Source organism: Mirounga angustirostris, unplaced genomic scaffold, assembly GCF_029215605.1.
Source record: "Mirounga angustirostris isolate CCGP_5_RB_7025 unplaced genomic scaffold, mMirAng1.0.hap1 SCAF_8, whole genome shotgun sequence".
In the NCBI taxonomy this organism is placed as follows: Eukaryota; Metazoa; Chordata; class Mammalia; order Carnivora; family Phocidae; genus Mirounga; species Mirounga angustirostris.
Window position 1 is genome coordinate 63,056,533 of NW_026991716.1, and position 15,749 is coordinate 63,072,281.

General features: G+C 40.6%; 1 protein-coding gene across 5 annotated transcripts in view; it reads left to right on the top strand.

Moving 5' to 3' along the window:
* The window catches only part of KCNQ5 (potassium voltage-gated channel subfamily Q member 5), a 509,046-nt gene that overhangs the window by 411,716 nt on the left and 81,581 nt on the right, over positions 1-15,749 (top strand). For all 5 annotated transcript variants that reach the window (XM_045867079.3, XM_045867078.3, XM_045867080.3 and 2 more), the window contains exons 6-7: positions 5,443-5,553; positions 11,108-11,203. In XM_045867079.3, coding sequence (XP_045723035.1) covers positions 5,443-5,553; positions 11,108-11,203 — 207 coding nt within the window. The remainder of the gene's footprint in view (positions 1-5,442; positions 5,554-11,107; positions 11,204-15,749) is intronic.

Below are 15,749 nucleotides of genomic sequence, written 5' to 3' on the forward strand. Positions count from 1 at the left end.
GCGTTCCAGGGGTTAGGAAAAGAAAAAAAGAAACATAATGTAGTTGCACTGTTCCAGGAGACACACCGGTATTTCAAGGACAGCTTGGCCTAAAAGTCCAGAAAAACCAATGAACATCTATGCAGACCTCACCTGAGGATGGTTTCATCGCAGGCAACCGGTCATTGCTTAGAAAGTCAGCGGCCGGATCAAGCTGATGGGTCAGTGTGAATTCGTAAAGAAGGCTCACATCGTTTTATTGTAAGTGCATCTTAGAAGTGTCAGTTTCGTCCCTGATACAACCCGTCTGTCCCCATCAGGGAGCCCAGTTGCCCCCCCTTGCAGCTACAAAAAGTGACCTGCTCCCAGCGGGGATGAAATAAAAGTCCCGCTCCCCGGCATGGACTGAGACAAAACTGCTGCCCGGTTGCCAGATCCTTCTCAAGCCCAGCCCCGCAACAAAGGGCCTCTATGCTTCCAACCAAGCAACATCCTGAGAGACTTTAAAATCGGAGTGGAGGAAATGGTTGCACCTGAGCGAGGCTGCCAACCATTCCAGCCCCCTGCAGCCTCGGACACGGGGTCATCTCCCAGCCGGAACCCAGCCCAGAGAGAAGGTGGGCAGGGTCTTTGCCGTCCCCCGAGGGGCTCCAGGGGGCCGCTCTCAGAGTTCACGGGGTTCTTTTCTCCCTGATAAAGCACACCTGTAAGAGGGAAGGCAACTCTAAATTCAGAATGAGAGAGAGCAGGCATTCTTCTCTACTCAGAATGAAAACACTGGGCACATCATCACTTTGCTGTGTCTCATTCTTTGGACTTAAAACCAGTGGTTTAAAAAAAAAAAAAAAAAAACCACTCTCAGAGCCATGAGCCAAGGAGAATAACTCAAATGCACAGTAGTTCCCCCCTTATCCCTGGTTTTTCTTTCCACTGCTTCCGTTACCTGCGGTCAATCTGCACTCGGGAAGCAGATGGTCCTCCTCCTGACGTTTAGTCAGAAGGTCAATAGTAGCCTAAACACGACATCACCGTGCCTACCTCATTCATCTCACTTCATCGCTAGGCATTTTATCATCACAAGAAGGGTGAGTGCAGTATCATATTTCAAGAGAGACCACATTCACAGAACTTTTCTTACAGCATATTGTTATAATTATTCTTATTATTAGTTATTGTCATTGATCTCTTACTGTACTTAATTTATGTATTAAACTTTATCATAGGTATGTGTGTATAGGGAAAAAAAAACATAGTATATATAGGATTCAGTACTATCTGTAGCTTCAAGCATCCATTGGGGGGTCTTGGAATATATCCCTCATGGATAAGGGGGGACTACTGTATTATTAGAATGTAAAGTTTACCATGAAATGTACCATTATTGCTGTGATCGACCATGAAATATCTCCTTCCATTTATTATGATTAAACTGCTGTAAAAGGACTAAGCTATTTTGCAGAAAAATTATAAATTAAAATATTTCCCACATATTTAAGAATTAGGAATCTATAATAAAATTGAACCAAGGGGCGCCTGGGTGGCTCAGTTGGTTAAGCGACTGCCTTCGGCTCAGGTCATGATCCCGGAGTCCTGGGATCGAGTCCCGCATCGGGCTCCCGGCTCGGCGGGGAGCCTGCTTCTCCCTCTGACCCTATCCCCTCTCATGCTGTTTCTCTCTCTCTCTCTCTCAAATAAATAAATAAATAAAATCTTTAAAAAAAAAAATTGAACCAGGAATATTTTTTCTGCAATCTCAAGGAATTCCTTGGAGAGCCTACCCCTCATACTGCTAGTGATGTGTGATTAAGTTGGCTACTAAGTTCTACTGCAAATTCCCTTTCTCCAACCTTGGATGAGCCTCCCCTGTTCTGTAGACCTCTTGTTGGTTTGTCCCTGACACCTTCTCACACTGTCACTGCCCCAAGCTCTAAGCCTTTCACTCCCCACAGCTGACCGCACTCTCTCCTTTACTGGAATTGAAGAGAGCCAACTCAGGCATTCCCAGCGCTGCCCTTCACTCATACTGTGTCCACATCTTTCCCCCATGGTAGAAGACACATCCTTCCAAACTGCCAAGGCTAACCCTTCCAACTGTACCCTTGATCCTATTTGCCTTCCTCCATGGTTGCCTTACCCTGTAATAAAGCTGCCACTCTTCCTCCCCACCTCAGTCTCACTCTCTCTGCAGACGTGCACAAATACATCCTAGAAAACCCGCCTTCAAGTCAGAGATTTCTGGGAGCTCTGGCCCTATTTTTCTCACTCCATTTGTTGCCAATGTTCTTGAAAGGACTCTTCATTTATTTACTAAATATATATTGAGTTCCTCCTACTTTGTGGAAAGTATCATGCAAGATGTTAGAGAGATAACAAAGACACGGTTTCCCTTCTGGTAAAGGAAATAGGACCCCCTCCGCAAAGAAACATACAGAAATCTACCACTTATGGTAAGTTCTATTAAGAAACAAGGGGCTGAAATAGAAAGTAACTAGGGGTCCTATTGTAGACAGAGTGGGTAGGGAAGGCCACTTTGATGATGGAGTATTTTGGATAAGACTTGAAGAATGAGAAGGAACTCTGGGAAGGGTAGGGAGAAGAGCAGTTCTGGCTGAAGAAACAGGATATGCAAAGGCCCTGTGGCAGAAATAGTCTGGCCTATTTGAAGAGCTGAAAGGACATTGTGGTCAAAGTACAGTGAGCAAGGGTGAAATCAGGATGATCTTGGAGAGGTAGGTGGACACCAGGTCAGGTAGGCCACAGTTAGGATCTTAGAGTTTATTCTCAATTCAATGAATAGCTGTTGGAGGATTTTTAAAGGGAAGTAACAAAATAATTTCCCTCACAGGTGCAGGGGGAAGGAACTAGAGGGAATCAAGAGCCAAATCAGAGAAAGCAATTGAGAAATTGCTCCAGCAGCCTGGCCTGACACCATGGCAGGGAAGACAGCAAGCAGGGGATGATCTGGCAGTATCTTTGGGAGTTAGAACACATGGGACTTGATTGATTCAGGGAGGGAGTGAGGGAAAGAAGAGATGAGGATGACTGAGGCTTCTGACATGAGCAACTGGGTGGACGGTCGTGCCCTTGATTAGGAAGCGAGGGGATGCATTTGGGGGAGTGACAGGTTTGGAGAGAATAAGTTTTCTGTTTTAAACATGTTAAGTCTAAATGGCTGTGCGCCATCCAGATAGAAATATCAACTGCACATATGTGAATCTGGAGCTCAGAAGAATCTGGCCTGGAGGTGTGAATTTGGTGTGCACCATAAAAATGGTATTTAAATCCAGGAGAACACTTAAGATCACCTGGGAAGGGGGCGCCTGGCTGGTTCAGTCGGTTGAGCATCTGCCTTCAGCTCGGGTCATGATCCCAGGGTCCTGGGATCGAGTCCCATGTTGGGCTCCCTGCTCAGTGGGGAGTCTGCTTCTCCCTCTGCCCCTCCTCCCCCGCTCATGTTCTCTCTCACTCTCTCTCTCAAATAAACATAATAAAACCTTTAAAAAAAATCACCTGGAAAAAGGAAAGAGGGGATGGAAGAGGAAAGAAAGTGAGAGAAGAATAAAATTTTTAAAAAGAGAGAACTCAGAACCAAACCTTAAGAATCCAACAGTCGAAGGATGACTAGCATAGGAGGTGCTACACAAGAGGAGCCACAAAAGATACCAAGAGAAAAACCATGCAAGTGAGGAGAGAAGAAAGCTGGGGAGGGCTCAGCAGCTGAGTTGAAAGTTTCTGAAAGGTCTGGCATCATGGAGCATCGTCTCCTATTGTTTCTGCCTCTCAAATGTAACCCCGCTGTCCAAGGCCAGGTCGAAGGATAAAACCAAAGCAGCCACTTTCTTAGAAATCAGTGGCCATCGATCTCCATATCCAGTATCTTTTCTCAGTCCTCACTGTCCTTGTTTTCTATGAGACTGTGAGACTAGGGATCACCTGGTCCTTTATGAAACTCCCTTCTCTGTTGAGTTTCCATTTACATAACCCATTTCTAGTTCCGTTACTTTTTAAAACATTTATTCTTCTCTGACTTTCCTTTCCCTCCCATCCCTTCAGTGTCTGTTACCCAAGGTGTCCTTGGACCCCTTCTTTGCAGGCTTTTCAGTCTCATTTATTCATGGAGCCTCAACAATCATCCTGTGCCTGATTCCAAAACCCAAATCTCATGCTGAACCCAATTTCTCTTTCAAGACTTGAGCTCTCTATCTCAATTTCCTGCTCAATGTTTCTAGATCAGAGTCGTGCTAACATTTAAAAAGCACTTATTTGCAAAACCAAACTCTCTGTCTTTGCTCCAAAATCTTCCATTTCCCATTATCGTATTTCTATTTATGGCACAACCATCTTCCCCTTGAAATGTTTAAGTTCTTGTTGACTTAGTCTCCCTTTTCATCCCAGACAATTAACAAATGCATTTCTATTGCACTTCCTAACACACCTCTTTACTTTGCACTCCCATACAGTCCCAGTTCACTTGCCCCATCATTGTGCTAGGTCATGCAGAACCTTGTGGGCCCTGGAGAGGAGCTGGGACTTTGTTCTAAGACACATGGGAAGATCCCAGAGCAGTGTGATCATGGCAGAGACATGATCCAAATATCGTTTTCAAAGACACTCCCTGATCTAGCTATAGCATATCTAGCTAATCTCCTGTTCCACTAATCCTCTTCAGACCCACCATGCTCCAACCCAACTGAACAACTTATACTTTCTAGAACCTACCCTATTTGTCCTCACTGCTGTGCGGCTGGTCACCTCTTTTCCCTCCCTAGATCACCCTCTTCTTCATTTCTGCCTCTCAAAATATTGCTTCTCCTTCAAAGCCTAGGGATGCTGACATCTCCCTGATAAAGCCTCCTTGGCTCCCCCAAGAGGGTGATGATCAATCTGTTCTTTGAATCCCCATAGCAGATTATTTTTGCATCCATCATAATGCTTGTCTTGCCCTATTCTGTGTTTTAATGATTTGTGTGTGACGTGTCTCCCCTCTTACGCCGTAAATATCTTAGGACAAGAACTATGTACCTCTCATTTTTGTTCCACTACAAATCATAACACGTACCTTGCACACACTAGACCTCCAGGAAATGCCTGCCAAGGTAATAAATAGATAGCCTCAATTAACATAAATTATTGTTTTGGGTACTGATCCAGTCCTAAATCCATGATGCTATCATTTCTGTATCACTGATGGTTATCCACTTTTTAAAATAATCTTTCTTTGAATACACTTAGAAAAGATGGAAAATTGTGTTATAAGGAAGAAACAAGTATGTAGGTTATTCCCTTCCTTAAACAAAGAAAAGCTCTGTTATGCGTCACGGAAAATTAAAGCACAGTAATAAAATGTGCCAACGAGGCTTGTTGAATAATGATTTAGTGGAAACATGGCCTTGCCTCCTGTTCATAGGTCCTAACTTTCCTCTCAAGTACTTAAGCTGCATGTTCTATTTATTTTGTTTTTAGATTACATTGACAACGATTGGCTATGGAGACAAAACCCCCCTAACTTGGCTGGGAAGATTGCTTTCTGCAGGCTTTGCGCTTCTTGGCATTTCTTTCTTTGCACTTCCTGCCGTGAGTATCTTTGCAAAAATAAAGCCATTTAAATTAGATCTTAGAGGTTTATTAGCATCAGCTTTCACAAATTGGAATGCCCGGGAACATATCTATATCACTTCCAAATATAATTGTATTGATATAATGTTGACCTTTCTATATACGTCTCATTGGAAAACTTACCAAATTTGGTCTTCCCTTGGAGATGCTCAACCTGGGAGTTTTATCCCTGCTAGGTCTTTATGACCAAAAAATAATTCAGATGGCATCACCTCTCAGTCAACGTGCTACTAATGCATTTAAAATATGTGTAAAGATTTAAAGATATCTTCTTTCTAAACCGACCTCTCCATTTTGGCTTATAACGTGTGCTGCTGAAGAGATGGATGTGACAAGTGGAATATTTACCTCTCCATTTGAGTGAAAAGCATATGACCTTAAAGGCTTTCTGTGTGTCAGATGATTTATTCTTTCTGTCATCGTCATTGATTTTTCCTCATGAACAGCTTCTGCATCTTATCAGAATGAAGAGCACATTTATCTTCTCCCAAGCTTCTGATTATTTTCCCAACAGATGAAGTTTGCTTTCTGATCATTTTATCTTCTTGTTTCTTCAAAGGCAGTTAGGTTGGTCAAAATATTACAGTTTGCCTCCATCCCCAAACTCTCACTTTTGTCCACTCCACCTCTTGTAGGGGAAAAGAGCCAACAAAAAGGAGCATGACAGTCATGGCAGCAGTCATGCTTAAGGGACAATAGCCTCACTCTTGCTCCGGACAGATGCTCAGTTGCGTCACAGCCTCTGCTGAGCAGAGACCCCAGAGCACCCTCCAAAGGAAGCCAAGGGACTAGGGATTTTCAGCACCCTGGCCTTTAGCTCACGGGGCTCCTGCTCTGCCCGGGACTGAGCGCCGAGGATACTCATGTCGTTCCCGTACTCGGAGCTCAACTCTGGATTGACCAGCTGCTTTGGCCCCAGACCATACAAGACCACAGACAAGACATGGAAAAGATTATGCATTCGCTTGAGCATTCGATCTTAGCTTGAGTGTAAAGCCACGTGCTGCGTGGTTTTGTCACGCACTACCAACGTGACTGTGTTCGTTTGCTGGGGCTGCTGTAAAGGTATCACAGACTGGGTGGCTTTAACAACAGAAACCTGTTATCTCACAGTTCTGGAGTTGAGAAGTCCAAAATCGAGGGGAGGGCAGGGCTGGTTCCTTCTGAGGGCCATGCGAGAAGGTACTCTTACAGACTTCTTTCCTTGGCTCGTGGGTGACAGTCTTCGCCCTGTATCTTCCCACTGTCTTCCCTCTGTGCCTGTCTATGTCCAAATCTCCTTTCATAAGGACACTGGGCATATTATATTAGGGCCCATCCTAATGACCTCCTTGTAACTTGATTACTTCTGTAAAGACCTGATCTCCAAGTGAGGTCACATTCTAAGGTACTGGGAATTAGGACTCCAACATATGAATTCCAGAGGGATGCAGTTCAGCCAATAACAGTAACCTTGGGTACATTTCCTCATCTGCATGAAAGAGGAAGAATTACGGCACCCAGAGAAATTTTGTGAAGGCCAGTGTGGTAATATAAGTCAAGTGCTTGTCATGAAGAAAACTTTCATGAAGTGCTTCTTCCATTTTCTGTATGAATCTAGATATATTGTTTCCTGTTGTGAAGTGACAAAATCAAGGAGAGTCAAAAAAAACATCTCACTTATCCACAATCAACTTATTTGGCAAGCTCAACAATCCAGAACAGAGCAGAGAGTCTTTCAATAATCAAATTCCCTACATAAAAATACTTTTAGAAACAATAAGATACATTCTTGGGCTTTTTTTTTTTTTAACCAAAATACCTGCTGTTTTTGTGTTAATGCTTATCCTGAGACCACATATAAAACAACCTCTGTGATCCAGTGAAAAGCTACAAACCGGGTTGGAGGCAACCTCTGGGCTATTAAAATCGACAGCCATGTGTGTGCTGTCCTCATGGGAGAGCCTCTTAAGACCTAATTCATAACCTGTTCTTAATTTAGAGAAAATTCTGATCAGCTGAGCTACATATTTCACAACTCTCTGAAGATTATAAACAGCAAAGGCAGAGAGGTAGGCTGATTGAACAAATATTGTAACAAGAAGAGATGGTGGAAGACTATCAACAAAGGAGGGGAAAAGCCTGTAAGGGGCAAGCCAACACAAGTGTTCCAAATGTGGAAGGACCCGGGGCCAGTTAGTGTTAGGGTCGACCCACCTCCGGAAGCGGGCTGCGTCCAGCACAGCCAAATACCAGTCCCCATGATGATCCTCTGGACTTTCACAGGAAGGTTAAATTGTGTCATTCCATTAAGTTAAAGGTCAGAGACAAAGCAGTCATGCTTGGAAACGTTTTCCAATAAAGCGATTACAATTTTCATATATGCAAATTAAATTAATATGTGTGGGAAATGTGAAAAACTTGCTTGCACAGAACAGAACATTCCCTAACAACGGCAAGAGAAGTTGACTTTACCACAGTGTCTTACTGCAACCTCACATTAGGTGCTGAGTTCTTATTTATTGAATGAAAGACTAAATGGTCCATATATACCATACCAGAAAGAAAAAGCAAGGTGGCTGGAGATGCCATTATGTCTTATGTACCCGCCTGCGACAGCGTTGTGTGACTAAGATTTAGGAGAGCACATTCTGCTGGGGAAGTTAGAGGTGAGTCGTGAGTCATCCCTGGCTTGGGGTTCCTCCCACCCAGGAAACCCAAGGACCAAGAAAGAGAAGAACCTTTCCTCACCTTTCTTCAAAGCAGAAGGACTCTCCTGAACATCACAGAGGCACGCAGGCCACCCTTCCCAAACTCCACGGGGAGGTCACTTTCCTTGAGGCCCACAATATCCCAGAACTAATGAGCAGGCAGAGGTACTCTGCTCCTCAGCATCGTCCTCAGGCACAGGCCTCTCTCCTCTCTCGGATGCTCCCTTCCTTCCTTCTAAGAGCATCATTCAGTCGAGCCTGTCTGCCTGTGTGAGATGCACAGTGGGTCCTTAAATCTAGGAGGTAAAAAGGGATAAATATTTAAAATATTTACCAAAACATATTTTCTCTGCACTTACTGTTTATGTAGCACTTCTCAACATAGCACTAAAACGTAAAACCTAAAGATTTAAGTCACTTGATCTTAGATGATGAATTAAAACAAAACTCAATTTCTGAGAATTTTCATCATATTGATGTTGATATTTGAAGGGACCGCACATGGATTATATACATCTGTATCATATATATCTCTCATAAGTTAAATATATAAAACATGATGGACTTTATTTTAGCAGACTTCTCATTAGGTTCACTGAGCTGTGTACTTAAGAGGTAGAAGAAAATTGGAATGGAGCCATACTGAGACAATGAGCAGAGCTGGTTTAATAACTTTTGTAATGTACAGTCTGGCGCAAGAGATATGTAGTAAACATTTGCCAACTACTAATATATGTTTCTAAGTAATGCCAGTGTGATTTTTAGCACATTTTAGTTTGTTTGGCAAATACTGAGTTCATGCTATGTAGGGCCTGTCTTTATTTTCCAAAAGGGATCTAACTCTAAACCTCATTTTCACATAATAAGTGCCCTAAAATGGTAGCTATTGCTGTTAATTTAATGTCTACAAAATCTGAATTATGCTCCATGAGTAGATTACATACACTATGCATGTAATGTACATACACACAATACATACAACAAATATGTCATATAAACTCTAATGTTTTATATTCTTTTACATGTTTATACTTCATGAAAAATAACATTAAAAGGAAAATAAATCTTCCCTGCTTTCAAATAGCAGGAAAAAAATTAGGAGTTATAAATGACTGGAGTTGGAAAACTATTTTTATAACCTCTAGTTGGAGGGAAGTGTTGTTTAAATCGACAAACAAGATCATACAGACCGGGTTTCTATGTTTGCACGAAGTTTGGTTGATGTAGCCGCAACCTAATGAAGATCTCAGACGGCATGAGACAATGACAGAAAAAGACAGATGGAAAACAGAACCTATGACGTAATTTCTAATTTCACAGTACAGTCATTCATCCTAATTAATATGGAGTCGATTTTGCTCATTAATAGCAAACAGTATTATCATATAACTGTATTTTAAACATAATTGCATTACTGATTATCTGGTTATTGTCATGGATATGCTCAGAATTGTGACATCTAAGATAAGAAGGAAGGTTAAAGGTGACCTAGAGTCCAAAAGTATCTTCCCCAAGTTGTCATCCAGCCGAGACTTCACACCTCCTATGTGAGAACCCCACCACCTGCCACAGTAGCCTAGACCATCTTTGAGCTACTGTAAAAACATTAAAAAAAAAGAGAAACAGTCATTCCCTATCTATAGCAAATACTGACTCAGTGCTTATGAAACATCCATCTCTAGCCTAAGGGTTAGACTCCTTGACGTTTAATAAAAAGGTAATAATTTATAGCTAGCAAGTAAAATCCACAGACTTGAAAGCAGGGGAGCTCCATGTCCTGTGCCAATAAAGTGGAGACTTATGGACAAAGCCCAGAGACTGAATGCAGCAAGCTCCAAAAGCCAACCTAAGGCTGAAACAGAGTATCTTGATTCCACGGCTATAAGACCAAAACAAACTGAAAAGAAGGAGGCATTTCAAAGAGCCAGGATTTTGGCAGATCAAAATGATAAGCAGAAGGAAGCAAACCAGCCAAAGTACTAAAATAAACAAAGGAGAGACAGCTCGTTTTACTAAGCCCAAAATCTCAATAGGTGAGCTAAAACCAAAAAGGTAAGGAATGCTAAAAGTATGAGATTAAAACTCAGGGAAGTAGGAATGTGCTTTGCAATAACCCATGCTCTTGTCTTTATTATATAAACAGGTAAAATGGAAAACTTTCTATCTTCAAAATTGAGTGTCTGGATAGCTGTCTCCCCCCACCCTTTTCACTTTACTTTGGTAGGTGTAGAAATATAGCATCATGGAGCATTAAGCTGCCCCCACCATTTCAAGAACGGAAAATATAAAATTTCAGAGTATCATCAAAGTGCTAGGAAAACTCCCATGTCCACAGTAGCAAGATGTTAACTGTCCCAAATTTTAAACCCAACTCTGTCCAAACGAGAATTCCTATCCTCTAAATTCCATCATGCCCCCTAATTCCAAAAGGATACAACCATTTACTCTAACTCAAACATAAAGAAGTGTCGCGGAGAAGGCCACACACAAAAAAAACACCATTTTTCAAAATTGCGATTTTTATTTATAATTGTGGGGCCTCTTACCACACTATAAAAAATCATAAATGGCATTGTCTGGCTGATTTACTCAAGAACAAAAGTTGTTACCTTTCTTGACAGGCTTGCCTCAGAACTTGCCATTGCCAGTGGTGTTATAACAGACGTAAATAGTATTTGTTTTAATAAGTAATATGTTTGCCAGCAGGTTGCACAGTGTTTGTCTTCTCTCAGACTCATTTTAGAGGGGTTTTTTTAATAGTTGTCTTACTTAATAGTCTTTTTGAAAAAAATTTTAAGTACAATTTTTGTATTTTGTTCCAGGGCATTCTTGGCTCAGGTTTTGCATTAAAAGTACAAGAACAGCACCGCCAGAAACACTTCGAGAAAAGAAGGAACCCAGCTGCCAACCTCATTCAGGTAAATGTCAATGTAATAGGTTGATGGCAACATCTGTCTCTCTGTGAGTGCTTGCTGGGTCATTTTCCAGTCTTTGTGCTTCGCTGCCTGGGAGAGCTACTGATTTGTTTTGTTCGTAAAAATGAAATTGGAGGGCGCCTGGGTGGCTCAGTTAGTAAAGCGACTGCCTTCGGCTCAGGTCATGATCCTGGAGTCCCGGGATCGAGTCCCGCATCGGACTCCCTGCTCAGTGGGGTCTGCTTCTCCCTCTGACCCTCCTCCCTCTCGTGCTCTCTGTCTCTCATTCTCTCTCGCAAATAAATAAATAAAATCTTAAAAAAAAATGAAATTGGAACTTAATGTACAGTCTTGGATTTGGGTAGACGATCCCTCCTCCCCACAAAAAGAAAAATATGTATTTTCAATAAATGGCCCATGCGTTGCTCAGATTTATTAACCATGCCAGCAAGAACATGCGGAGGTTAGCAGTTGTGTCGGTCCTGGAATGACCTAATGTATCTTACGGATGACTTGATGAAACATAATTGATCATTAAGTGATGGAGCAGAACATGGCATTGTTCCCTGCATTGTGATTACTTTCTCCAGGCAGATGTATGCCACTGCTCTGAAGAACAGCATATTTGTTTAGGATGTCAAGGTTTACTGCCCATGGGATTGCTTTTAATGCCACCTAGAGCAATAACTTGAAATAGTTCATCCTATTTTAAGAGCTGGTGGGATTGTGGAATATGTCAACGTTTGAGAATATGAAATAATAAGCATATTATTTGAAACTTACCTCATAATGTAAGGCTGTTTAATGTTTCATTTTCTTTTCAATAACTCTGGGTTTGCTTCAGCATTAGAAAGGAATGCTTCTCCTATTGCCATCTATATCTTTTGAGAATAGAACCATCCTAAAACCGGGGTGCTTAAGAATCACAAAGTATATTCTTCTCTAAATCCATGCCGTGAAGCTGGTATTTAATTATGGAGACAATGATTATACAATCTGAGATTTCTTCCCTTCCTGCCAAACAGTGGGGGACGCAGACCTTCTAAACTGTTGGGGTTTGGAGTGGCGATCTGAGATGCTAGGAGATTTATCTTCATGATGTAGTTACAAGCACACTGTTTTAATTTAGATTGTAGGTTTAAGTGGGTGCATTGGCGAGGGGCAACCACTGCACAACCCTACCTTTAGCCTTTGTCTGCAGCTGTAATATGCAGGACCTCCAACAGAAATGGATCAGGGGAAAGAAGCAGGTGAGGGCAGTTCAGTTATATCATGAAGGACATCGTTTTGTATCTAATGACTAAACAAGTATTAATTTTTAAATCAAACTACTCTACAACTACTGACAGACCATTGGGCATGACTTCTAATGCAAACCATCTCTATTTTTTTAATGCTTAGGTTTTAAAAGAGCATTAAAGAGAAATGTTGTTCTCTAAAACAAAAAGATTCCTAAGTAGTAGAAGCTGAAGATTTGAAGCCAAATGATAATCCCCATAATGGAAAGAGGTGTCACCCACTTTAGTATGCACACAAAACACCTGAGGCCCAGAGCTGTTAACCTTTCCTCCTTTGGTGCTTCTTAACCCTTATGAAGTGTTGCCACACTTTCAATGAATTTTTCATCTTACTATTTTTATCTTTTAATATCTCTCCTTCTCATCTTTTAATTCTAGAACAGTGTTTTCCAACTTGGCGAGTGCAGAAGCTATTCTATGGGTTCCTTACATCTGTCCGGGGCACCAAGCCCTGTCTATATATGGAACCATCATGTATCTTACCCATGTCGGGACTCCTCGCTCTCAGGAGAATGGAGATATTGTTATCACAAATAAAGTTCAAATGTATTTAAAATCCTTATTAAATTATTTCTTAGCTTTTCTATTTATATTTTCTCAATCAACACATACTCAAAATATAACCACTTTTAGGTACAGATCCTTGATACTTCTGGATATTAAAAGGGGGCTCTATATAAAAAAAAATTTTTAGAATATCAACTGTTCTGTTAGAAAGTGAGCCCTTTGAGGCATTTCTCATGCACATATCCCTTGTGATGATATGGAATTCTGCTGCCCAGTACAGTTGCCAATAGCTACATGTGGCTATTTAAGCTTATAAATTCAATTCCTCAATGGCACTAGCCATATCTCAAGAGGTCAGTAGCAATGTGGTGGATACTGGCTACCATATTGTACAAGACGGATATACAGAATATTGGAGGAACTTCCCTGATCTAACTTATCAACCACTAAATTGTGCAAAAACAATTTCCAATTGAACTTGAAAACAGACTGCAACTCTTGTAGCAAATCACTGGAGCAGAGGTATTTATAAGTCCACAGCTCAAGCCAGACAAGGCCTTCCTTTCAGATAACCCATAAAGAGTGAGAGGCTGACCAAACTGTTGTGCTTAGAGATCTAGAATTTCATTTTATGGAACTGGATTATGTAACATATACTGTGATCAATAATTAAACTTGTGCAAGTAAGAAGCTTTTACACAGCAAAGGAAACCATCAACAAAATGAAAAAGCAGCGTACTTAAAATGAGAGAAGATATTTACAAATGATATATCCAATAAGGACGTAATATCCAAAATATATAAAGAACTTACACAACTCAACACCAAAAAAAACCCAAACAGTCCTCTTTAAAAATCAGCAGAGGACCTGAATAGACGGTTTTCCAAAGAAGACACACAGATGGCCAACAGACACATGAAAAGATGCTCAACATCACTCATCATCATTGGAATGCAAACCAAAACCACGATGAGATATCCCCTCACACCTGTCAGGATGGCTAAAATCAAAAAGACAAGAAATAACAAGTGTTGGCGAGAATGTGGAGAAAAAGAAACCCTTGTGCACTGTTGATGGGCATGTAAAGTGGTGCAGCCATTGTGGAAGACAGTATGGAGTTTCCTCAAAAATTTAAAAATGGGAATAACATGTGATCCAGTAATTCCACTACTGAGTATTTACCCAAAGAAAATAAAAACACTAATTTGAAAAGATATATGCATCCCTCTGTTTACTGCAGCATTATTTACAATAGCCAAGATATGAAAGCAACCCAAGTGTCCATCAATAGATGAATGGATGAAGAATATGTGGTATACTTATACAATGGAATATTACTCACCCATAAAAAAAAGAGTGAGATCTTGCTGTTTGTGACAACAAGGATGGACCTAGAAGGTATTATGCTAAGTGAAATAAGTCAGACAAAGACAATACCATATGATTTCACTTATATGTAGAATCTAAAAAATAAAACAAATAAACAAAAAACAGGAACAGACCCATAAGAGAACAAACTGATGATTGCCGTAGGGGAGGGGCATAAGAAACTGGGTAAAATGGGTAAAGGGGAGTGAGAGGTACAGGCTTCCAGTTATGGAATGAATAAGTCATGGGGATGAAAGGTACAGCATGGGGAATATAGTCAATGGTATTGTAATAGCATTATATGGTGACAGATGGAAGCTGCACTTGTGGTGAGCACAACAATAACATATAGAATTGTCAAATCACTATGCTGTACACCTGAAACTAATGTAACAGTGTGTGTCGTCAATGCTTCAATAAAAAATAATAATTAAACTCATGCAGACGTAGGTAATATTTGTGAAATTATTAATTTTCTTTTACTTAAAACTCCAGCTTATGTGTTATGCTGAACAAAAAAATAGTATAAAATGAAAGGCTTAAAATGCTCAAGAATACCTTTAAAATCTAATCACAATTTCATTAATCAAAGTAGAATCGACAAATTTAAAAGGCAACTGTTCTCCCCCCATCCAAATGCAATTGATTTTTTACTAGACATAGGAATAATAATATAATTATTAAATGTTTTCGTTGTTCTTCCTTGCTGTAATCCTTAGCCAGAATTCAGAGCTTTAAGCTTTGATTATATATTGCAGAAATTTATTTTTAAGGATGCAGTAGATTGAAAAGCAATCCTCACTTGCTGATCCATTTATTTTCTCACCCAATAAACCTGCCTTGATTTGCTGAACACACAAAGCATCAAGACCAAGAGTAATGTCATTTGTTTTAAGCCAGAGCCACTGTCTTTCTCAAAGGGCACTGAAGGAGACTGGAATAATTATGGTGATCATTTCACATAATATACAAATATCAAATCATTATGCTGTACACCTGCAACTAATGTTATATGTCAATTATACTTCAATAAAAAATTAACATAAATAAAAAAAATAAAAAGGCACTGAGAGGCCCAAATTGCTTTGTCATTTGGTTGGTGAGACAATTAAATTAACCAGCCTTTCTGGGTTTTAGAGGAAAGTTGAAAACCCCAGCAGCTTTCAGCAAATTTAGCTGTGTCAATATCTTTTCATGATTTGTTTAAATTAACTTTTCATTTCAAGTGGGGCAGTCTGGGAAAAGAAAATAGCTTGAATACCTGCCCAAATGTCACAACTTTTATTAATAATGCCCAAGACGTGCAAAGTATTTTTCAGTTTGCAGGGTGTTTCTAATACATGATGTCACTTGATCTCCAGGCCAAGCCTAGGAA